At 39.9% G+C, this 26,632-nt stretch overlaps 1 protein-coding gene across 4 annotated transcripts in view; it reads left to right on the top strand.

The window, feature by feature from the left end:
• Positions 1 to 26,632, top strand: part of LOC117255943 (glutamate receptor 2-like) — a 103,697-nt gene that overhangs the window by 24,119 nt on the left and 52,946 nt on the right. For all 4 annotated transcript variants that reach the window (XM_033625207.2, XM_033625205.2, XM_033625206.2 and 1 more), the window contains exons 3-11: positions 3,876 to 4,115; positions 8,982 to 9,103; positions 10,631 to 10,705; positions 12,888 to 12,941; positions 18,018 to 18,176; positions 22,064 to 22,231; positions 24,667 to 24,771; positions 24,864 to 24,971; positions 26,282 to 26,345. In XM_033625207.2, coding sequence (XP_033481098.1) covers positions 3,876 to 4,115; positions 8,982 to 9,103; positions 10,631 to 10,705; positions 12,888 to 12,941; positions 18,018 to 18,176; positions 22,064 to 22,231; positions 24,667 to 24,771; positions 24,864 to 24,971; positions 26,282 to 26,345 — 1,095 coding nt within the window. The remainder of the gene's footprint in view (positions 1 to 3,875; positions 4,116 to 8,981; positions 9,104 to 10,630; positions 10,706 to 12,887; positions 12,942 to 18,017; positions 18,177 to 22,063; positions 22,232 to 24,666; positions 24,772 to 24,863; positions 24,972 to 26,281; positions 26,346 to 26,632) is intronic.

Here is a 26,632-nt window from a genome sequence, read left to right as displayed (position 1 = left end):
AAGCACCACTCTCCACTAATAACTCCCTCAAGACCATCCGTTCCTACCAGTCCTCTCTGGTGTCTCCATCAAAAGCCAACTGTTACTGGTGGAAATGATTGCGTGTTATCTTCCCTTGAGTCTGGCTAAAGTGTTGCCTGGCTCTGCATTTTTAAACAAAAGTGTTTTTCAAAAATCCAAGTTTATTTTTGGATCATTACCAGCATGACTGCAGTATAACTGCCAGTTTATGTCACAATGAAGACTGCAATGTGGATTTAACAGGCAACTATTTGTTACAGGATTGAAATAAAAATACAACACACCATATGCTCGGCCACATTGTCAATTCTAATTTTATTTATGGTACTACAGTGGTGTTTAACTGCAGATGGTTATTGTGTGGAACAATTGAATGCCAAGTAATTCACACACTATTACACATAGAAAACATGCTGACTGTCGGATCTTTAAAATGTGCAGAAAAGTAAATTCAGCCATCATCTTCTATTGGAAGTATATTTGAGCTGCTGTTTATTCATACATTATACACTCATACGTGGAACTCTTCACATTCTGTGTAATAATACGTTTCCACAAAGGGAAACTTGCGGGTGATATACCTGCGCCTACCCCCAAAATGAGAGCCAATCACACTGCCCAACCAGCAGAAATATGCATTTATCAACCACCTGAACATGAACCGGTCTGTGAACTGCCAATTTTATGCATTATAGTAGCACAGTTGTCACGGACAGAGCGCTGCAGTGTGTGTGTGTGTTGACTGAGAGGAGGAGAGGCAGGAAGAGATGGTGGAAGGTGGACTGTTACACACAATAAGTTATTTATAACTTACTTGGAGTGCTGCTTTGTTACTTTGTTGATTTGCCAGCTTGAGCCAGTGATTTTTTCCAGTAAATTTACCTGTCCGATCCAAAGGTCAACCCACACATCACTACTCCATGTGATTCTCAAAACTGTCAGTGTACTATAATGGGGATAATCTTGTGTTTAAGGGGGATGAAAATCATAAATGTGGCCATGATTATCACAGTCTCAATCACACCCACCTACAAATATTGTATGATAATGTGTTTTTTATGACCCCACCTTGTATCCAAGCATGTCACAGGGGCCCCCTAGGTTAGCCTGGCCAAAACATTGCCATATGTGCCTTGGTGTGCCTCCATCACACTTGACAAGGCACACTTGACTGTGTATTGGGGCCATGCTGCATTGTTCACAAAAATAAAAAGTCTACAGCCCTGCCAGCAGGTCAGTGAGTCTGGACTTTGGCACAGTGGTGTTTTGAATGGTGGTGATTTGTTCATCATTTTCTTTAGCATATTAGCATGCTGCCATTTGCCTAATAGCACTACACAATGTACTGCTGAGCCTGATGCGAATGTCATTTATTCATTGCAGTTTGCAGTTATTTAGTCATAAACTAAAATATTGGGTAAACTGAATGTTTAACCTGAGTGATGAGGGGTAATCCCCTTGAATATTTTTCCTAAATTTAATTGCAATCCATCCAGTAGACAGTCTGGATCAAAGTAGAGGTCAAAAAGAGTGACTGACATTGCCCTCCCTGCAGTTGTGCTGAACGGAGATATATACTGGTATATAAACTAGAGGCTAAAAAATTGCCCTAATTTTTCAAAACAATTCAGCTAGGTATCCTTCTTTGTCTGCTGTAGACATTCTGGGATGCTGCTGCCAATGTCTGGACGTCAACAAAAGCACATGATTAGTGGTTAGGTTAACAAAAAAACATCATGGTTTGGCTCTACTGGAAGCCGACATTGGCTTCCTGGATTAAAAGTTTAGGTTTGGTGGATTCATCCTCCACCCCTCCCACCCTGCTCCTTATATTACGTCGTTACTGGCAGCATTTCAACCTGACACTGTCCAGTGGTGTATCATACTGCCACGGCAGGTGCCATCTAACGGACAGGCGGCATATCATAACACTTTGAAGGGCTCTGTTCAACCACATAACCAACTGATGCCACCTGGCGGTGTATCATACCGCCATGAAAGGTGGTTTTTGGTGTCAGTATATAGATACTGTAGATTATAGAAGGTAGAACAAGTTATAAATGCTGATTACAATCAGTAGCAGTAATGTGTTACAGTGGAGCAGCAATTGCTTTGCTTTTTTGCAGCAGCGCAGGGGTGTAACACATTACAGCTACTGTCCATGTGAAATCTGTTGCATGAAATATTTTAACCTTATTATGTGACCACAGGTAAAATTTGTAAGCTAGAAAAACAAGCCCTCCTTAAATAGTCAGTTATTTAGCGTACTCCTCGATCACCAAATCATTGGTCCAGTTCTACTGAAAGGCCTAATTCTTGAGCCAATAGTAGAGCACTTTTTTTCTTTCAGTTATTCACCTCTTAATTTCCTCTTATCTGCACTTGCAGTGGATTCTCCATAATCCTGATACCTGTTTGGACCACACTATAACAATCTTCAGAGTTGGATATAGTATGAGTGTGGGTCAGTACGAGTCCTCTCTGTTTCTGTAGCCAGATGGAATGTCAAAAATGAAATGGCATTGGACATTAGACCTGAGTACCAATCTGAAACATGCACTGTGACTGTACCTGGATGATATTGTTTAAGTGCACATTAATATTCACATCATATTCCAAAATCTGTGCAGCTCCACTTTTTATTAATAGAGCAATGAATTATAAAGGATTGGTTGAGTCATGTTCATATCAGGCTGTCAGCTCAAAGCATGACCTTATGTCTTTAAGCACGGAGCATAAATATATGCATTATTGCAGTACAGTATATAACATACATAACTGCAATATCATACCCAGGGAGATAAAACTGGACTTTTTATTTCTAGAGTAAGAACAAGGTCATTGAAGTAGGACGACTAAATATAGCTGTAGACAAAGGACTTTACTGTGTACAGCCTTTAAATAAAAAAGCACATGACATTCCAGCAAATGTTAGCTCTTTTTGACAACATATATAATACAATACTAGAGTCTAGTGTGTAGGATTTAGTGACATAATTTAAAGGTCTGGAGATTTGACTTTAAATGTTGCTTTAATCAAATATCACTAGTGATATGATCACCATTTGCCCCACAGAGTAATGACATTACTCAAGGAATGAGAAACTGATTGATGTTTTAAAGCTCCAGTGTGTAAGATTTAGTGAGATTTAGTGAAATTTAGCAGTGAGGATTGCAGATTACAACCAGCTGAGACTTCAAGTTAGGAATCCTTCAGTGTTCATTGCTAGGGAGGTTTTGACCAGGAGTCGACTGTCTGCAGAAGTCTCTTCCTCTTTAAAACAAATGGACCAGGTGATTTATACCAGCAAAAACACTGAACGAAGTAGTTTCACATTACAAAAAAGTGTTTTTTTTAACTAAAGTGGCCGGAAATATGAATGGCAAGAAAACAAATATAACCAGGTGACTGTGGTGCCATGCAGGCACTGAGTCAGCTGTCTGACTTTTTAGCTGTAACATTCAAGTGATCTTCTGAACTCACTGCAACACCTGTTTAACACCGTTCTCCTCTCTGATGTGGTGATGGACACCTGCACCCAGCATTCATTTACAGATTTAATCCCAAGTAATGTACATCTACTCTAAAAATATTTTAATATGAATTTGACCCTAACATTGATTACAACTGTATAATCTGCATAGTTGTTTAGATGGTAAGTATTATGGCAGGGTGTTGAGCACAGGGACATCCTTCCTTTGTCACTGCTCAGGATTTAACCTAAATCCTGCCTGCCTCCTGTGTCTGAGTTAAAGCCTCTCTCTTTGTCTCTCTCTGTTTAATGTTTTATCAAAATGTTTCTCTCTCTCTCTCTCTCTCTCTCTCTCTCTCTCTCTCTCTCTCTCTCTCCTAGTTTGTTCCCAGTTCTCCCGGGGTGTCTACGCCATTTTTGGCTTCTATGACAAGAAGTCGGTAAACACCATTACATCCTTCTGTGAGACGCTACATGTCTCCTTCATCACACCGTCGTTCCCAGCAGAAGGAATGAATCAGTTTGTTCTCCAGATGAGGCCGGACATCAAGGGGCCGCTAGTCTCGTTAGTGGAGTACTACAAATGGGAAAAGTTTGCCTATCTATACGACAGTGATAGAGGTAAGAGAAGTCTCATTTTTTATCACACAAAGCATTATTTTAGTGCTGCTGCTTAATTTTTACCACAATTGCAATGAAAGTATCCCTTCATTTATTTTCTGAAAGAAGCAAGGCAGGGCTCCAGACTGACTTTTTGACACTGGTGGCACTGATGCAAACAACTTTCTCAGTGGGTCACACCAACACATGATTATGTTGCACCCTTTTGTCATTATTATTTAAATTATTCATATTTTTTATTGTGAAATTAAAAACACTGGTGAGCGAGCAGATGAGCGAGAGATGTGACCGGTAGGGCTGCACGATAAATAAAAAAAAAATAAATAAAAATTGTGATCTTGATTTGCACATCTATGCAATCTCATTTTTGAATAATGACGATGAAATGGCTCCTATTTCCCTATGTATTCATGTCATGCATGTTGACTTATTTGTTTAGTAACAATCCCAGTTGCTATCAGGATCCCCAAGGGCATAGGTTTCCATATGGACCAATATTTTGGGAGGACAGAATCATCGCAAACCTTGTATTATACTCATTTTAACAGTTTGTTACACCAAAATACTGAACAAATCACATATTGTATTGATTAAGTAAGGAGCAGTGTATTTATTTTTCAATATGGGACAATCCCTTAATATGCCTGATGAGAAGTGTTTTTAGTTAATTTTGGTTCTCCACCTCTGATGAAGAGCAGTGCACAGCCTCTTAAATTTGATCCATCCAGAGAGAGCCTCAAACAGTGCTCTCTGTCTGTCAGATGTTCTGAAGAGGATACTACCACTGCAGTGAGAGAGGCAGACAAACAGCAGAGTTTTTCTTCACAGCGCCAAAGCGTCTGAATTAACAGACGGACGTTCAGCAGTGAAAACTTACTTATTTAGACTTCTACAGAGTGCTTTGTTTTAGTTTCGGTTTTCATCAGACTTCAGATGGAATTATCTATAAATACACAGACACATTGCTCTGTGTCTCATCCAGCCACTCTTAGCTGCGCTTGTGTTATTATCATCAGGGCTGGATTTAGTGTTTTGTGGGCCTGGGGCCTCAGACAAACTGCTTTGCTTTATTTTCTCCCTTTCTTAAACTGTGAATGTTGGTAGGCTATTGGCAGCTGTAGAAGACAGACTCAAAGCTTTTTCCTCAAGTAAAACTAACAAAGGTTAAAGTCAAAGTCCTGCAGTCAACAGAAGTATTATTAGCACAGTCTAATTAAATTCACTTAAAGTCTGTTTGAGGTGGAGCTTTCAATTCTTATAAAATGCTGGATGTTTGATTAAATAATAATCCATCATATTTTTAATAGTTACATTTTGTGAGTTAAAATGTGAATCTGAAACATAACCAGTAACAAAAGACACAAAGGAGGATGGAAATGTAAACTATGCCTACATTTGTGTTGACTCAGCAGAGATAATATCAATTGAGAAAAGTTGATCTGCAGGAGAAATGATATATATTTGAAAGCAATACAGAATGCCTGAATGCCTTACTGCATTATATTCTACTAGTCCATACCCATTGAGTGCACAGTTGCCCATGCATAGTTTCACATGGTGTGTGTTTGGGATACAGGTCATAGGAAATTGCAGATTAAATAGTCAGCTGAACCCATTAAGAAGAGCGATGTATTCAGACAGAGTTTTTGTGAATTTGATTTGCCACCCAGTTGCCAATTAGAGTTAAATTCCTCCAGTCACTTTGAGGCGTCCTTTTCTACATATCTACCAAGTTTAGTAAAAATCAATATGGCGGTTAGGCCTAGATAAGACATTAGCTCTCTAGCGCCCCCATTTTGTTTGATCGGGTCAATAATGGAGGGGTCCCCTCAGATTATGTGTGGTCATAGGCCTACAAAGTTGCGTGGTGATCGGTGAAACCCTTGAGATGTTATACACACAGCGTACATACACAAAGCTTCATGTTCATCATGAAATTTATAAAGAAAAGTTGTACGTGTTCAACCGGATTTTACGTAGAACAAGGGAGAGGTACTTTTCTGAAATTATTGGAAACTGCAGTAACAACTCGCGTGTCTTATTTGCAACAGTGAACAGATTAACAAACCCTCCAGCTCAACTGCCGTTGGAACTGATCTCCACATCTAAGTGTAATGAGTTTGCAGTATTCTTTTGCGACAAGGTTCAGACCATTAAAAATGCCATCAATTCCACAACACCAATAACAACCCTGCAGCCACCTAGACACTTAGAGCTGACTCATTTTGCACCTGTAACTGACAAAACTGTCCAAGAGATCATCACCAGTCTGAGTTCATCTACATGCTGCCTCGATGTGTTACCCACTAGATTTCTAAAGTCTGTGCTGAGCAGTTTGTTACCACCACTCGCTCACATAGTTAACATGTCACTACAATCTGGAACATTCCCAAAGGCCTTGAAAACTGCGGTCATAAAGCCTCTCCTAAAGAAGAGCAGTCTTGATGCCACAGTACTGAACAACTACCGGCCCATTTCAAATCTGCCGTTTTTAGGCAAAGTCCTTGAGAAAGTTGTTTACCAACAGCTTACTGACTTTCTCCTAATGAACAGCTCCTTTGATGTTTTCCAGTCAGGTTTTAGACCCCATCACAGCAGTGAGACCGCTCTTATTAAGGTGACAAATGACATCCGCCTGAACACTGACGCAGGCAAAGTCTCAGTTTTAGTCCTGCTAGATCTGAGTGCTGCTTTTGACACTGTCGATCATGACATCCTTTCACAGAGACTAGAGGACTGGGTGGGCATCTCTGGCACTGCCCTAAATTGGCTGAAGTCCTATCTAGAAGACAGGAAGTACTTTGTTGAAATTGGTAACTGTGTCTCAGACCACATGGCCTTGACCTGTGGGATGCCCCAAGGGTCAATCCTGGGACCCCTTCTGTTCAATCTCTACATGCTGCCTTTAGGCCAGTTAATACAAAGTAATAATGTGTCCTACCACAGTTATGCAGACGACACTCAGATCTATGTCTCACTGACAGCAGGTGAATATGGACCAGTGGATTCACTCTGTCACTGCATCCAAAAGGTCAGTGTGTGGATGCAAAACAACTTTCTCCAGCTAAATTCAGACAAGACTGAAGTCATCGTATTTGGTCCACAGAAACAAAGAGAAAGTGTCAGCAGTCACCTCCAGTCGCTCTCTCTAAAACCTACAAATCAGGTTAGAAATCTCGGGGTAATAATGGACTCAGACTTGAACTTTAACAGCCACATCAAATCAATAACATCAGCAGCTTTTTACCATCTAAAAAACATTGCCAAAATCAAAGGTATAGTGTCTAAACCTGACTTGGAGAGACTTATCCATGCATTTGTCTCTAGTAGGTTAGACTACTGTAACGGCCTGCTCACTGGCCTCTCCAAACGGGCCGTAAGACAGCTGCGGTACATCCAGAATGCTGCTGCTTGGGTCCTGACCAGAACCAGGAAGTACGAGCACATTAGTCCTGTGCTCAGGTCTCTACACTGGCTTCCTGTGGCTCAGAGAATAGACTTTAAAGCAGCTCTGCTTGTGTACACGGCCTAGCACCAAAGTACATCTCTGACATGTTAGTGCCATATGAACCATCTCGGACTCTGAGGACCTCAGGGACCGGCCTCGTGCTGGTGCCCAGAGTCAGGACTAAACACGGGGAATCAGGATTCCAGTTTTATGCAGCTAAAATCTGGAACAGTCTTTCTGAAGATGTGAGACAGGCCTCTACTCTGACAATGTTCAAATCTAGGCTCAAAACAGCTCTATTTCACTGTGCATATGACTGAAAGGATCTTATCTGCACTCTTCTCTTTTAAAGTTCATTTTATAATGATTATTTATGTTTTTATTTTGTATTGTGATTTTAATGCATTTTCTTGCTCTGTAAAGCACTTTGAATTACTTTGTGTACGAATTGTGCTCTACAAATAAACTTGCCTTGCCTTGCCTTGCCTTGCCTTACACCTCTATGTGATGAGCCACGTTCTCCGCAATATTCATTGCCTTATAGAAGCTCAGTTTTAGTAAGTTTTCCAACTTTTGCCAAGAGGGAACTTTAGATATTGGTCTCTAGATTATGTTCACCGAGTTTCATGCAGACCTGTCAAACTTCCTAGGAAGAGATCGATTTTAAGTGTTTTTCAAAAAATTCAAAAGGGCGGAAAATCTATATAACCGGAAGTTATGGGTTCTTGAGGCAAATTTGTTCCTCACGAGGAGAGGCATCTCTGTGCAAAGTTTCATGTCTCTACGACACACGGGGCATGAGATATGCCCATTCAAAGTTTGCAATTTCAATCGGTTGCTATAGCGCCCCCCTTTGGCCAACTGCTGTAATATTGCTTCATTCGCATCCTCCCATGACCCTCTACCACTGTGCCAAATTTCACATGGATTGACCAAGTCAGTGAGGAGAAAAACGTGGAACAGACACACAGACACACAGACTGACAGAGTTTTTGTCATTATATAGTAAGATTATAGCCTGAATTTTGTGTTTTTGTTTATGTAAAAAAAAGACAGCTCCACTTTAAATAGGTGAATGAAACTTTGCCAGAATGCAAAAAATGAAGTGTGTGATGTATTTCTTAAGAGACTTTTATGTTTAAGTCAAATACTTTGATATACTGGAGATTTGATCAGGGATTTGAAAAGAATAGGATTGGATAAGCAAGTGCATATGGATTCAGATTTGTTAAAATTTTGTAGAACTTGGTATCTGTCTGATATACACTGAAAAATACCAGCAATACTGAAAGGGTTGTATTTCTGATTTAGCTGCAGTGCTATCTTTTAACCTTTGTACACTGCAGTAAAAAATATTTTTAGTATTTAAATATGACCAATCATGTTTTGTGTATGTGTGTGTGTGTTTGTGTGTGCAGGTCTTTCTACTCTTCAGGTAATACTGGACACTGCAGCAGAGAAAAAATGGGTCGTCACAGCGATAAATGTAGGAAACCTCAAAGACGAGAGGAAAGATGAAGCTTACCGCTCCCTGTTTCAGGTACTGATATACTGTTTATACACAGCACTGCATACTGTTATTACTCACATCATGCGTCATGCAGAGAACAGCAGAGATAGAGGGGCATGGAGTTTATGAGTAGTTGTTGATTTACAGAGCAAATTTACTAGATAAAATTGGATGTTTTATTGGAAAAATGTAGTTGTTGTATTTGTGGAATATACAACCAAGTTTTTGCATGTTCAGGTGTCCTGCTGTGCTCTGAGTGAAAAACAAAACACTATAGCATGATAGAAAATAGTTTGAATTAAAGGAGCAGTGAGTAAGATTTCGGGGGATTTAGTGGTGTCTGTTAGTGAGGATGTCAGAGTGCCACCTAGCTGAAACTTCTGATTAGAATTCTTTCCCATCATTCAGGAGGTTTTTACCGAGAGCCAAATTATCTGAGGTCTCTTTCTCTCCCAAACAAAAGGACCAGGTGGTAAAAACACTGAATAAAGCAATTTCTCATCATAAAACACTGTTTGACACGTCAGAGACCGGCTGTTCATCCAGCACTTGCTGTTTGTTCACCTTTTTTTCCCCTGATAACTTAATATGTGCTGCTTACCTTATTTCTGATCCAAACGTTCAGGAGGTTTTTACCATGAGCCAGATTATCTGTAGAGGTCTCGTCCTCTCTTAAACAAATGGACCATGTGATCCAAACTGTTAAAACACTGAATTAAGCAGTTTCATAATACAAAACAGTGTTTCTCCGACACTGCTCATTGCAGAGTGGCTTCTAACAGCAGTGGCCAATGCAAAAACGTGAATGGCCCTATCTAGAACAAGTGTTTGGTTTGTCCATTCTGGGCTTCTACAGAAACATATGGGACACTTGTGTGGGATGAGGACCCGCTTCCTATGTAGATATGAAAGGTTCATTTTAAGGTAACGAAAACACAACAATTCTTAATTTTATGTGATTAACTACTGAAGAAAACATACTTATTATATTCCATTTTTGCCAATGTATCCCCCTAAATCCTACATGCTGGACCTCTGATTAATTGGACATGAACAAATTGAATAGTCCATTTTCCATGTAATTAGAACCAGATTATATTATCCTTTTCAGGAACCTCATTAAGAAATGACAGCTCAATGTCACTTCCTCTCCATAATCATGATAATATAGGACCTTTGAAACAAAGTGTTAGGAATATGTCATGCAGTCAAGCAAAGAATTTTGTTTTTCTGTTACTGGGATTTCAGACAGGTCTACCCTGGTGCAATTACCTACAAATTAAAGTGACCAATATAGCACAAAAACTCGGGTACAGTCTCTACAGTTTGTCATTGACCTGGCCTACACTGGTAGGCAGTATGCAGCTAGATGACTCACTCTCTACTCTCTGCTGCACCTCTCCTCCCACAGTCAGCCACCAAAATACCAAAGTGGTGCAGGAGAGGAAGGAACCTCTCTGTGCCTCAGGAAAATATCACTTTTCAGAGTAACATTAAACGCTGTAGGCCTGCACAACATTAAAGACTCTTGATATTGAATACCTCTCTGTTTTTCAGGACCTGGAGATCCGTAAAGAGCGCCGCATAATCCTGGACTGTGAGCAAGACAAAGTCAAAGACATCATGGAGCAGGTTAATTCCAGTCTTTTAACTACTGCTGCTACTATTAACATATATGATAATATCCATCCATAAACAAGCAGACTTCTTCCACTGTTTTAACGTAGAGTGAAAATGAATACAGTGAAAATGTTGTGAGCATTAATAGTTAGGATCAGGAATGCACAACATTGGATTTTTTGTTGATATCCAATATGGCGATAGATAACTTATTTGACCAATAACTGATACCAATATCAATATATACACAATATATACCCCACCTAATTTTAGTGATCATGAAGTCTCTTCTGTAGTGGAATTAACATCATGCATGTATACTCTTATTGTGATGGCCCACCAGAAATAGAATACTTTTTAATGTATGTAATATTCATTCATTGTACAAATTAGGAAAAAGCATGTTGGCCAGTTTTAATAGTTTATTTTAAAGCTGACATCGACAGAAACCGATGAGGTAACGATATCAGCATGTTGGCAGATTCCGATAGCTAATGTTAAAGCCAATATCTGCTGATACCTATGATGTGCTGATATTGACGTGCATTCCAAGTTAATATAATTGACAAGTTAGCATTTCGCATTAACAAATTAGAGACAAACAACCAATGTAGACCCTTTTTTCTTGTACAAGGATGTAAAGAAGGAGCAAAATCTACAAAAACTATACATGTTGGTAGTGTATTTCTTAACCTGCTGTATTGTCCAATTGGAATTATTAATATCCCAGTGATATATAGTATATGAAATTATATATGGTAACATCATAGATTAATACATTTTAGACTGTAAGTTTATTTTGGTTTTGTCCCCGTACCTTTGTCACTTTGAACTGGGGAACTATGAACATAAAAGGCTATAATGCCTTCATAGTTGATCTAATTTTGAACTTAACAAAAAAGTCAGAAATTAAACCAGAATCAGTGTTTGATTTTACATCCAAAACACTGGAATAGAACACACCAAAACATGTATCATTGTCCAAATATTTACTCATGGTAATGTATGTTCAGCCCAGTCACTGGTGTGTTTCCAGCTGCTTTTTCGGCACCAAACATGGGTGTTTTGTAGCAGACCATTGGCGGGGATAGTGGCCAGAGAAACAGTTGTCTTTACAGAAACATCAGTGCTTTTCCTGCCAGGATGATGCACCCAAAACTGGGTATTATTTCAAGCCAAAACATGATCTTTTCCTGACCTAACAAAGTGGTTTTTGTGCCTAAATATAACCACACATTATCCACAGTGTTGTTAAAGTTTCAACTTATCTGTTACATAATAATGTGTGAATGCAACGTATCTGTAGTTTGCAAAAATGTACAGTGCCAAATTTTTTTCTGCCAATTGGGTTGGTATGTCTGTGCCACTTGCATCCATCATTGATTTATTTTATTCTCTCCTTAAACCTTTTAACGATAAGTAAAAATTTGTTTTATTGATTAACCAATAAAAGCTTCACTTTCAGGCTCAGCATCCTTTTTGTGGCTGCATTGCTCTGCCTTTTCATGTTGTGCACTTACTATCTCCACTCCTCAACAAGATCTGGGAATAAGGACAAACCACGCTTGTACTCAAGAAAGTGTAGACTGGTCATCCCTGCCTGATGTAGCCAACAGAATTACATCTGTTAACGCAGAGGGAGCCTCACTCTGAAATCTAAAAGCAGGCCTGTAGTGCCCTGAATTATGTAACTAATTGCCAACTTTACAGCCTGTTGATGGCTCATGCGTTTACAAAGATAATGCTTGATGTAGCCCACTAAGTATGCTGTTCAACAGGTTTGTTTTTTCCCAGCTTCTACTTTGATAATTGCTGCTGACAAATGCTTGTATAACCTTTCTCCTCCTCATTCTTCAGTGTTGCAAAGTTAGCTGGCCATAGTGTCACTGTCCAATGAAAACCATGTAAATCTGATTTCAGATTTTTCTGACTGATACTGAAGGATAAAATGTTCCTTCATTAGCTGATTCCTACTTCTGAAGCCAAATAAAGTATCTAAAACCCATTGCATTATATTGTAAATATGAGCAGAAAACTGGACAGTTTTTCTTAGCTTAGGAGCAGAAGACCTTGGAGATATGGTTCTCATAAGACAGCAGTGACTGGCAAATGTTAACACCCCAGTGCATTTGATTTTCATTACAGCTTTTGTAGTATTATAATAATGACACAGCTTGTACTCTTTTTCCATCAGGTGATCACTATAGGCAGACATGTGAAGGGATACCACTATATCATCGCTAATTTGGTGAGTCACCGTCTGTCTCTGGTTCAACCTGATCAAATGCTGCAATGTTTGGCTGATAAATGAAGATGTGTAGTGATATGCAGTGAGATATTACAGTCATCAACTGGCTGGCTGGCAGCGCAAGTTGTCACGTCCAAAAGAGCTGTAACAGCAGGCAGGTGTCAGGCAGCTCAAGAGGAAACAGATTTACAAACTGATAACATGCTGGCAGAAATAGCTGCAAACAATATGGCTGAAAAGCAACAGAGATGATGTGGCATAGATGGTGATTGCTAGCTGACTGGGGTCTATACAGTAAAGCAGTGGTCCCTGAGTTGGTCATGGTCCTAAAGTCCATTCTAAGTGAATTGTAAGCAGGCGGGTAAATTCAGCATAGGTGTGGGCGAAACATCAAATATACTGAATCATGTATCGTGGCTTGCTCCACATGGGATATATAAAATGACTTTATCATGAACATCAAGATAAATGGTCTGCTGTTTTTTTGTAGCCACTGGCATGAGACTCGCTTTGGTGTTTCAGTTGTCGTGCTCTCTCCTGTGGCTCTTTCCCTCTCACAGACACACATATATAAAGAAAGACTCACAAACATCATGCCACACACACTCCTCCGCCCATTCAGATCACTTTACCCAGAACGACAGTGTAGGACCAGGCAAGGTGTGTTTCATATCTTCAAGGCTCAAGACCGCTACTATATTTAGTCGCATTTTGCAACCAGTGCAACTTGCAAATATTATTAATACATAATCTGGAGAGAGTTTGTTTCCAGCTTACAGTGAATAAATCATCAAGTTTAATATCCCCACAGTAACAGTTCAACTTATTTAGATCAACAACAGTGTGAGCAGATGGAACTTGTGATTTTGTACCTGTGGGGCTTCCGACTGCGACTATTTAGTCACATTTTGTGACCATGGAGCACCAGTGTGACTTGCAAATACCATTAATATATACAGTGGAGAGCTATTAGTGTGTTTCCAGCTTACAGTGAATAAAACTTAATGCTTAATGGCACTGCGGCAACACTTTAACTTTATGCTTATTGCAAACATCTGACTGTTGACCGGAAGCTTCCAGTTTACAGCAAATACAGTTCCAGCCCGAGGAGAGCCAGGTTCTTCAAAACAGAAGCAGTGTTTCGACTTTATTTAATTTCATTAGAACAAAACTTTATTAAACTTCATCTTTACAGTGCTTTATTTAACTTTAATATAACAGTACTTTAGCTTTATTGTAACAGAAGCTACTTTATTTTACTATATTGTAACTTTAAGTTATTTTATAATTCTGTATTTGAATAGTCTACAATATTTTAGAGGAGATTTCAGAATATCGCAATATATATTATGCATCATGATAAAGCCTAAAACTATTGTGATATTATATTATTGCCTAGCCCTAACTCAGCACCATTGAAAGAGAGAGTAACCATTTTGGATCAGGAATCTGGAATGTGCAACAATAGTGCAAAACATAGAAAGCAAACAACTTTGTTCAACTAAACATTTTACTATATAAAATAATATGTCCAGTATGTACATTTTTCGTTGAACTGGCAGTCTTCAAAGAAAATCTGACCTCCTGTCAAGAGAGGAAGATGGTAAAAAGCAGAAAGAGAGGCATAAAGATGTTCAAAATGGCAATTGCATTCTTTCACAGCTGCTATTACAGCAAGTCCCTTTTCTTAGGCATACTATTCTATCAGGCAAGACCTGAGGCCTCATTTACAAACGTGGCGTATGCACAAAAGGCGACATACGCCACTTTCTACGTAAACTTTGGGATTTATACAAAACAAACTTGACGGGAAAATGTGTCTTCCACAGAAGCTCTGACCCATGCATACGCACAAAAACTGTTGACATGAGAAACTGCGACCCCCGTGGCAGAAAGATGAAAAGGAAGAAGTGTTGTGAATTTGATATCATTGTGTAAAATAAAGACAGATCTGACTTCTCACGTTTTATATATGAAGAGCGCACTTGCAAAAAAGGATAAACATGAATAAACGAACAAACATGTCTTTGACTGATGGTCCCTGGTGTGCACACATTAAAAAACACCTGTTAGTAGACTAAATACAAGCAGATATCTTTCTTTTAAGAGAACTCCTCAGGTTTATTCTATAATCATTAGATAATCTGATGAAATATAGTCTGTGAAATAATGATGTGAACAGTTGGACAAATCGAGTGTACGCTGCTGCCATTGTTGATGCCTTAGTCGGGCAGATACGAGTGCAGTGTCACTGTTATTCTATATGAGCCAATATATTGTGTTTTATAATGTGTTTGTTTGTTTTTTAATTCTCTTAATTTCTTTGTGTTAAATGTGTTGTATGTCATTGAAAAGAGCTATGTCACTGTTAGAAAAAGTGTAAACAAGTAACATTTATTAATATTTATCTCACGTGTTCGTTGGCCAAAATTGCCCCTCAGTTACAATTCAGGGAATTCCTTTTCACATGCAATCAGTCAGTTGATGGGTGGGTATAAAAACAGTGATCACAGTGCAAAAAGGCGCACGATGGCTTATTTGGCACTGTTAGAGGATGTGGTGGATTGGAGACTCCGGAGGGAGCGGATAGTCAGGGATCAGCAGGACCTACTTGTCAACGATGATGAGTGGCTTATGAGCTGATTCCGACCGCTTTGTGTAGTACTGCTGGATCTCTGCGCTGCGTCGGGCCCGGCATTACAAAGAACCACCCGCAGGAACCAAGCTGGGCCGGTGCTGTGCTGTATAATGTGGCACACCTGAAAAACGTGCCACTGCCGCTTGATGTCCTGACCCCGATCTCTGTCCTCAGGCATTTGAGCAAATGCTGCTGCTGCACGGCAGCGTCTGGATGTGATGCATTGGTTTTGAAAACAAGACATATTTAAATAATAATTTGAGTCAAGACAATCAGATTGTTTGTCAAACAGCTATGGCAACTGTATCCCCAATTTAGAGTGTTTATTTCAGACAGTCACTGAAACTGTCTGACAGTCAGCTCGAAATATCCCTCAGTTTTCTGTCTAAATGAATCACAGCAAATAGCCGTAACACCTTAATATCGGACCACTTCTTGACTTCTGACACAGTCTGAGGCAGCAGCATTTACAGCATCTGAACCAGCTGCCACTCCACTGCATTTTTAGCTTTAGTAATGCCCATACTGAGTCCACCAAACAACATTGTCTCTCTGTTATCAACCTCTCCAACAAGAATTTCAACCTCACACAAGTTACGTTTTTTACCCTTTCTTACTACATTTGCCGTGCTCTCCTTCCTGCTGTTTCTGCTGTTAATGAATGGTAATTCAGGGGATTTCACTGGCCATTTATAGGCATCTATGGATGGGGCAAGATGCTCGCTCACCTGCACCACATTTCGAGCTGATTGTTATTTATAAAAGGAAACAGGCGTGGGACATGTGTGCGCACTGTGTTATAAATCAGGATATTTTTGTGCGTAAGCACTTTATGTGCTTTGTTCGTACATCACCTTTAGTCACCTTTCCTGCGCACAGTTTCATAAATGAGGCCCCAGGGCTGAACCCTGGTCATGGATGGGGTATTTACACCTAGCCCCTGCAGCCAAGCACTCCTATTTAGCCTGTTCCTCCATCAATGGTCTTTCACTCCTGTAGCTGATAGCGCTAGATCTTGGCCTTGCTGTCCAGATTGCCGCTCACAAACAGGACACACACAGAGACACACACGTCTTTATGTGTTTGAAGTATAAAATATTTAGCATTCTTTTTTTTTCTTTTTTTTTAAGAAAAATATATATACAATATATACATTTGGTAAATGGACTTGCCTGTCTAGTCTTCCAGCCACCAACATTTTTATGCTACAGATACATTCACCCAGTCACACATTCATACACTGGTAGCGGAGGCTACTATACAAGGTGCCTGCTGTTATTTAGTTAAACATTCATATGCACTCACAGGGAGCAATTTGGGCTTCAGTATCTTGCCCAAGGATACTTGGGCACTCAATCTGGAGAAGCTGGAGATGAACAACCAATCTTGTGATCTGCTCTACCTCCTGAGCCACAGCCAATGACAGGGATTACATAAATAGAAATTGTGTCAGTGTCCAAATATAAAACCAACTGTATCTTCAAAGTTTGTGATGCGACAGACGTAACCGACTATTTCATTCCTTATTGGGGTTGGTGTCCCATGCTTTCACATTTCCACTCTTCAACAAAAAAGTATATGAATATATATATATATCACATTTATTCTGCTGATCTTATCACCAATCATTGCTGCACTGCCTAACAAACAATGTGTAATGACTGATGTAACCAAGGAACAAACTTGCTAGATACAAGCCAGCAATGTTTTATAGATGAGCAAGATGGCATTTATTGCAATGTTAATCACATGTAGCTATTGATACATCTGCATCCAAGTGTTGTAGAATTATGGAAGAAGTTTTTATGCCAACCAATGCCAATGACAGTAAAGAATTTAAGGTAAATGTAGTATTAAGTCCACTGACATCTGGTTATGGTAGCTAGAGAAGTGTTGTTTAAGTTAGCTGACAGCAGTTAAAATCAACGTAACTATGGTGGGAATAGTGGCCAGGCAAGCCATTTTTACAATAAACAATAACTTAAGTTGGTTACATAAAATATTCATGAGAGGTCAGCTAATGCTTTAAAATGTCAAAATATGCAGTCATTTCATTAACTCACCAGCGAGCATGCTTTGAAAACACTGATTATGATTAGGATTCAATGCTGGAGCTACCCAGTGTTTAGGCATGATGATTGCTTCCATGGAAGAAAAAAAGAACTGGATATAGCATTGAAAGCAGGGTCCCATCCATTCCTATGAAAGTTGCTGAGTGGTACACAAAGCCAAAAAAGCTCAGATCCTCTGCATCATTGCGCCCATAGAGTAAGTGCACTTGAGTCTTACACTGCCCCAGTGCTGCTAAATTATGATTTGGCCATCCTGTCATTTTCACAAAACTGATCTTCTCTGAGAGTAAAATATGTGCAAAGCATAAATACAAAGTCTTCAGCTGAAATAACATTCTGTTGTTTTTTTCTCTTTCTGTGTTTCAGGGTTTTGTAGATGGTGACCTCTCTAAAATCCAGTATGGAGGTGCCAATGTGTCTGGGTTTCAGATAGTAGATTTTGATGATCCTGGGGTGGCAAAGTTTGACCAACGATGGGAGGCCCTGGAAGAGAAGGAGTATCCTGGAGCTGATACACGGATCAGAGTAAGATTTGGATGCTCAACATTAGTTCATAGGCTGGTTTACATCAGTTTAAAATTCTCCAGAAACTTTGTGAGGAGGATTCAGATTACCTGGAGCTAGTCCAAGGATCACAGTAGCATAGTCATGCTAATACAGAGTTTAATTATCTAACTTAACTCTTGACTATATAATCTTTTATTACAAAGCACTTTGTTTGCTGTAAAATTCTACATGTTTTAGACATGATATGGTCTACATTATGGGCCATGTTAATGTCACACTGCAGCAACCAACACAAGTAGCACATTTGGTACATGTCTGACCTTGTTATTTTCTTTGCCTGTGTGTAAAGTATTTTGGTGACCAGTGCAGAGTGCACAGGTGTGAGGAGGGGTGGAAAGTTCATCCATATTAAGCAGCGCGAACCAGTTTTTATTTAGAAGTAGTAGGCTATTTCAATGGAAACTGGGTCTAGACTGCTGAGAACTGATGTCTCAGAACCATGCCTATTTCAGGCGCAGCATATCTTTGTTGCCACTTTGATGATTTTATCAACAAAAGCAAACTAAAACTACAGCAAAAATGGAATACCACTTAAAATGCAAATATACCACTTTAATCAAACACTCTTCAACCAGTAGATGTGTTTATATGGGCATAAAAAATTAACATTTATTGTAAATAAAGCAGGATCACCAGTAAATCAGTCTGCATTTTTATCTATAAATGAACAGTATCTGATATCCACAGCGGAGTAGTGTTGTATGAAAAGCTTCATTTCATTAAAGGGATAGTTCAGATCTTGTGAAGTATGCATGGTCAGTGTATTACATACAGTAGATGCTCCTAGTTCAGAGAAGCAGGCAGGAGTTCTGACACTGAAGCTAAGCAATGCACTGCTGTGGAGGGGGCAGCAACAAAACATATTTTAGCCACCTTAAAAAAGTTTGACTGAAATTGTGCTAAATCAAATTTCTCAAAGTCGGACTAACACACCCAGATAATGTGATCGGAAGTCAAGTTACACTTGCATGTATACAGTCAATCTGACCCAAACTGGCCTCGGCACTCTGTGCATGCTCCAGTTTCCGCCCCGGGCTTTGACCTGGAAGTCGAATAGCATTTAATGCACAACAGAAGAAGAGAAGAAAAAGAAAAAGGAAAGCGTACAGCACGTACGAAATGTACAGAGCTGTAAGGTTGTCAACCACGGCACCAGTTTGCTGCCAGCTAACTGTAGCTAACTTGTTTGTTGATTGTTTTGTCTGTGACATAATAGGTCAACTGGAAAAAAAGTCCAATACTAATAAGCTGAAAGGGGACATATTGCCACCTATTGTAGCGGAGTTGGACATACTTTGGTCAGTGATAAAGCCAGACTCCACTAGGGCTGGGCGATATGGACAAAACTTCATATCTCAGTATTTTCAGGCTGAATAGCGATACACGATATATATCTCAGTATTTTCTGCTAAATGGGCTACATGTTCAGTTGCAAGTTGCAAACTGATCCACAGCTAAAGTTCCCTGCTATTTTTGCTGCATGTGTTTTTCCATCACACAGCAGGGCAGGTAAAAGAAGTTCACCTGTTGGAGGTGAGTTGTTTGTAGAGGTGCAGTAAGAGCCTGTTGTCCGCAGCTCTTAATCAAACATCTCACTGCGGCTGTTTCTACTTTTACTCTTCCTCCCTGTGGTGTCATTAGACTTGCCTTTATTGAAGGAAAGCCACTAACAAAGTTCCACTAATTCAGTGATGAATACATTTCATTTCCTATAGTTTCGTCACAATAAAAGTCCCATGTTAATTTATTATGTAAAAACTTTTATTGTGACGCAGCAAAATAAGGAAATGTTGAGTTTTCGAGCAGCAACTTTACACAACTTCTAATGATAGCGAGCATGAAACAGTAAAATAAAGCAGATATCTAAAGTACAAACAGGACGCAGGAGAGAAACTAAACTCCAAACCACAGAGCTTCAGTTAGAAGCTACAAAAGCGTGCTGAACATACAGAGACTGAAAAACGCCTTTCCCTCTGGTCTCCTTCAGACAGAGGTGAGTAGAATCTTGCAACACACACGGATTGTTTGTTGGGTGTTGGCGAGACATCATCACTACCCGCTTGAGGGCAGGCGTCCAGGCTTTTGGACCAAATCCAGAGTAGGTCTATCTCTGGTGCAGCGCAGCGTAGCTATGCTTCTAAACCGACAATGGAAATGCAAATTGGCGTGGCACGGCTTGACTCATCGCAGCCAAAAGCAAGAGTGGAAAGGCCCACAGTATTGTACGTGTGCTACTGCGGTAACTTGATTAATCTCAAACTGATTTAGCGTAGCATGTGCAACATACAGACCAATGTTGCATCGTAGACAAATTCACAGACAGATTAAACAGAGAATCAGCTCTGTGTCTCTCTGAATGCTGATGGAGAACTTGTGAGTGAATGATTGAGGCAGACCTGTGCAGAGAGTGTGAGAGAGTAGAGATGCACACTGGTATGCGTTATGTAATGCAACTTGACCCTATATCGATATAAAAGTACATTGCTTAGCTTCCATGTTTGTACCCCTGCTGCTTCTCCAAACTGCTGGTATGCTGACAGACTCCTCCTATATGTAATACACTGACTATGGATACGTACCTCATAAAACCTCACTTCAAAAGATCTGAACTGTCCCTTTAAATCCCTGCAGCCATCTGAAGGCAGCAGGACACATATGTTGCTAAGTCTGCAGCCTCTGATTTCAGAAGTGCCGCGCCAGAGCGCAGGTGCATTGTGCAAGGCCGTCCTTGCCTCAATTAAATATTGTGCACAGGACACCAGGCTGCTAAAGAATAACCACACACACCTCCACACACATCAGAGGGGTCCGTTTATACCTCGGCATTCTGCCTGTTTATGTGGGAGACATCAACTTACTGTGGCTCATTAATCCTGCCTGTACAAAATAAAAAATCAGAGGTTCATGTTTTATTCTTGGAATTCATTGTGAAGCAAACAGTGCTGTGTCATATTTTAGGATATTATGTAACCATTAACAATGTGAAACACCCTAGAATTATGACAGGTTTAGCATCAGATTGATCTGGTTATATAAAAATGCTGCACCAAACATTGTTTGTTTCTATCATGATTGCATTGATTAAGTAATGATAAATGGACCTGCACTTGTACAGCACCTTTCTAGTCCTCCGACCACTCAAAGCCCTTTTTACACTACGAGTCACACTCCCCCCATTCACACACTGGTGGCCAAGGCTACCATACAAGGTGCCACCTGCTACTGCAGTTTTTTAACACACTTACACATCGATGGAGCAAGAGCAATTCGAGGGTCAGTATCTTGCTCAGGGATACAACATGCGGACTAGAGGAGCCGGGGATTGAACCGCTGATCCTCCGTGTTAAGGAACCCACACTATCTGCCTCTGACTGCAGATTTGTGGTGCTGTGTGTCCCATCCAGACAACAATATGATTTCCTTAAGAGTTTTTATTTGTTGAGCTTCTGTTGTTATGCGTCCCTGTGGTTGGCTCAGATGCTTCAGAGCAATAAGACCAGTAGTGTGACTGGCTGAGTGTATATTTCTTACTTTGATCTTTGTTCTTCACCTAGCTTTGCACTTAATGCAGCTGTACATGTGTGGACCAAAAGAGCAGATGTTCTTGGAGACTTAGTGCTTGTCACTGCACTTGCATGATTAAAATAGCACCCTTTATGTTTGGAAAACACATAATCTTTACTACAATTATGTGTGCTGCAGTTTTATTTGGTCACAGAATTAATCCAGAGGTCCTCACACACAGCAACACAGCAGTCTGCACAGGGTTAATGTTCCAACGTAGCTCTTACATATGGGGTTACTAAGGTGATAATGATTACTGCCGATGTTTCTGTGTCTTACAGTATACCTCTGCCCTCACATATGATGCTGTCCACGTGATGACTGAGGCATTCCGCTTCCTTCACAAGCAGAGAATAGACATGAGTCGTCGTGGCAACAGCGGGGACTGTCTGGCCAATCCAGCAGTTCCCTGGGCGCAGGGGGTGGAGATTGAACGTGCCCTCAAACAGGTAACCATGGTTTCAACCCTCCTCACTCAGAAGAGAGATAAACTGACCCAGTTCTATAAAAGCTGATCATAGTTGGTGGTTAGCCTTTGTGACGGAGGCTGGGTGATGATGACGTTCAGAACTCTTCTGCATTTGAATGCTGGTGGAAAGCTCAGTGGCCAGTTGCAAACAACACCTGAAGTTAAGGTTTACCAAAGTCCAAGATAACATTTCCTTAGAATAAAATCAGTTGCACAAAACACCATTAAGTTGTTTAAATGTTCAGTTAATCTAAGTATTTAAGTTTTTCTCTGTATTTTGATCATATACTTAAGGAATCCCTTAAAGTTATTTAAACTGTTGCACAGAGGACCTCAGCAACCAAAGTAAGGAAAAAACTTAAGGTTCCTCTGACTCTATCATTTTGCAACATGGCCAAGTTTATGGCGATAAATGAAGAAAATGAAAGCATCCCGAGGAGAGTGTTCGGGAGAACCCAGTGGATACTTGTAACTATAGCTACGTTTGTATAACAGGGCTTAATTCTCAATTTTGATTATTTCCCCAGAGCCAATTTGGCTGATTGTTCTGGCTGTTCACCTTCATGTTTAAAGTGACCCATATCTGATATCACTGTGAACAGATCTTTGCCCTTTGGAACAACAAAAAAACGTTGTGTTTGTGAAACAGGGATTTGAAGAAAAAAAAAACATTGCACAGAAGGCTTCATCTCCTGAATAATCTTCGTAGTAGGAAGGCCTGATGACATTATTCTGCATAATAATTAGCCATGAGCTTCTGTTTGGGAGAGTATGTAGCGTATTTTTGGCGAAATGGCTCTTTGCAACAATTGGCGTTTGTTTTCGTAAAAATAGGCTTTTGATCCACTAGCTCTTTTAGTAGTTATGTGGCGAGAACGATGTGTGTGTGGCCTGGAGAGGAGACAGAAGCAGTGGGGCCACGATGTGGAGGATTTCACAGAGGAATAGTTCTTCCAAACCATAGAATGTCCAGGGTTACATTCCAGCATCACTGTTTGGCCCTCACAACAACGATGTCAGGTCATGTAGGCAAGCTGTTCCTGTCAGACAACGTCTTGCAGCATCAGCGATACGGCTACGGCAGCCTTCTGCCGTCTCAACGGACTACTTACACTGAGTGACGAGTGATCTGCACCTGTTCCTTCTCCTCTGACCAAATTGGTTTTCTTGTCATCTTTCCTTCTGACATTTTGTAAGCCTCTGCGCTGGGATCAGTCATGGCCGGAAGCACTGTGTTTTTCAGGTTGTCTGCCCCCGGCCATTCTCATGAATATCTCAAGAATGCCTTGAGGGAATTTCTTCAAATCTGGCACAAACGTCCACTTGGACTCAGTGCTGAACTGATCAGATTTTGGTGGTCAAAGGTCAAAGTCACTATGACCCTGCATCCATCTTGTCCTTGTCAGTGCGATATCTCAAGCAACGCCTGGAAGGCATTTCTTCAAATCTGACATCCACTATGAGTCAAGGATGAACTGATTAGATTTTAGTGGTCAAAGGTCAAGGTCACTGTGACCTCACAAAATATAACTCAACAATGCCGTAACTCAAGAATTCATATGCTAATTGCGACAAAACTTAACACATATGTCTAATAGGATAAGATGATGAGGTGATGACATTTTATATTCAAAAGGTCAAAGGTCAGCTTCACTGTGACATCATAATGTTTTGCAACAACATTTTTCTGGCCATTGCTCAACATCATATCTAGAAACATAAGGGGAGACATTTAGTCAGATACTGGACTGGTGAGACTAATCTTTGGAGCCCACCTTGAAACTGTGCTGATTGTGTAAATCTTTTGTGCTGTCTGGGGAAGATGTGTATGAAGCATCCATGTTTCCACGGACATGGATGTAAACATGTCATGGCATGGAGGCAAACAACCATGAGGTGGTAATTCTAGTTTACTGTCTGTAGGCCAACTTTGTGTGACGATAGCAGTTGAGGCGATAATAGGTATCACAAGCGCAAGTGCAAGCAAACAAACTGTCTCCATGGAAACTGTATAATTTTAACACTGTAAAATCTCTTTCATTGCAGTAAATGCCATAACATTTTTTCCATAACTAAGGAAGCCTTTTAAGGGATTCTTTGCAATACCCTTAAGTAAGTGTTTTGTGCAACTGGCCACAGATGTCCAGGATGTAAGGCCACGTTCAGACTGCATGAACACAGCCTTCTCATTTATTTGAATGGGACTGCTGCTCAGCAGAGGTGCTAATGCTGAGAGTTCCATAAAAATAAAAATAAAAATGTCTCAACTTGGCATCACAATGCAGCATCATTTGGCAATATACTGTGGTGGTTTGTGTGTGAAGTTAAATAAAAAACTTGTATATATATATGTATATGTGTGTGTGTGTGTGTGTGTGTGTGTGTGTGTTTGTGTGTGTGTGTGTGTGTGTGTAGGTGCGTGTAGATGGTTTAACAGGGAACATTCAGTTTGACCAGTATGGGAAGAGAATCAACTACTCTGTGACAATCATGGAGCTGAAGAACAATGGACCTGTTAAGGTAAGTGATGAGTCAGTTTGCCATCACGAATAGCATTATAGCATGTGGCTATGTGATATGTAACATTTGTGTGTGTATGTGTGTGTTCTTAGATTGGCTATTGGAATGAGGTGGATAAAATGGTGGTGACAAAGTCAGACCTTTACCCCAATGACACCATGGGAATGGAAAATAAGACCGTCATCGTCACAACTATACTGGTAAAAAAAAAAAAAAAAAAAAAAGTATTATACTCTATGTGAATGTGTAGGCCATCTGAAAAAAAACACAAACTATAATATAACAGTGGATGTAAGCAAATGTACAAAAAGCTGTTAGGATGGCTTCAGTATAGCTGTTTTGCATCTCGTCTCCTCTGAATTTTCCTTACACAAGTACAGTAGAGGAAAAAAGAAAACTCTTCTGGCCTGAGGAAAAGAACATTCAGTTCTTATTTTGTTGTGCAGCTGACATTTAATATTTTGTGCCATTTTGGCACAAAGTGCAATGTTACATTTTGCAAATGAATAGTAAGTTAAGATTTATTTTGCTATGAGACTTTTCTAAACCAAAAGTTGAAGTCGAACCAGTGTGAACAGTTTGAATTGCTGCCTCCTGGGAGGTGTTCCAAGATGCTTCTGGTGAGAAAGAATATTCATCAAAAGTCTCTCATTCCTAAAGTACAGAAGCATGTTGCTGACATGTCAGAAAAAGAAAAACACATCAGTATCCAGTTATAATGTAATGATTTTGTGATGAGTATGCATACACTAAGAAGGATTTTGCATGCATGGGGCAGTACAGAAGGACGAATGAGTCTGACCCTCTGGAAGTAGCATCATGTCAGCAGGAGGGGCAGGAAGACTCCATACAAGATACACCATTTCAGCTGCATCCAAGCTGGATATCAAACAAATTGATCATATTTCTTGATTTTTCCATTTTCTCTTTAATGTGAAATACATCTTGTTATAACACAAAAGGGTTATAAAAGGTTATAAAAAATTTCTTATTCTGTTGTGGTAGCAGTGAACTTCCATACTCTAGAAATGGGAGCCGCAAAGCAACTGAAATTTTGAAATTTTATTTTTTTATTATATAACTTTTTTTTTTCCTCTCAAAAATTATCACAGTAATATCAGTTAGCTTATGTATCAATACATATTGTTGTTTATAAGGCTCAGTGTATTCATGTTTTATTCTGTGAAAGTGAAGTCAAAGATAAATTTCCACTACAGTGGACAATAAAGTTGTATGGTATTTTTGCATTGTTACCAAATAAGAGCTGGAACACAGATGGACAAAAGTACGAGACTGATAAATGGAAAGACTGTGTTGTCTACACCTTTGGAACCAAAGTGACAAAATTGAGAGTGAGCTCACATTAGTCACATTAGGAACACAGAGAACACATCATAAGTTGCAGTAAACTATGTAATATAGTTTTAACTGTAATAACATAAAACAATAAGGATTAATCACTCTGTGTGTGTGTGTGTGTGTGTGTGTGTGTGTGCGCGCGTGCATGTAGGAAGCCCCCTACGTGATGCTGAAGAAGAATGCTGAGCTGTTTCAAGACAATGACCGTTATGAAGGTATGTTTGTATACTATGCTGTGTGTATGTTTGTGTGTGTGTTCATGTCTCAAGTCTCTTATGGTTGTGATGAGCATGCCTGCCTGCATGCTTAGAGCACTGCATAGTTATATTTAAAGGCCACAACACATCAGCACTGAGCGATGTGCATCAAAACAGCCGCACCTATTATTTTCTGTGCAAAACCCCATACCAGCAGCTAGATGCGTGCCGGCACTCATTGATGCACGGCTCCACATTGATGGGCCGCCCCAAGAATACTTGAGGCCACTGTTCTATTTCCAGCC

This window comes from Epinephelus lanceolatus, chromosome 3, assembly GCF_041903045.1.
Source record: "Epinephelus lanceolatus isolate andai-2023 chromosome 3, ASM4190304v1, whole genome shotgun sequence".
NCBI classification, from domain to species: domain Eukaryota; kingdom Metazoa; phylum Chordata; class Actinopteri; order Perciformes; family Serranidae; genus Epinephelus; species Epinephelus lanceolatus.
This window is presented reverse-complemented; position numbering and strand designations above follow the sequence as displayed.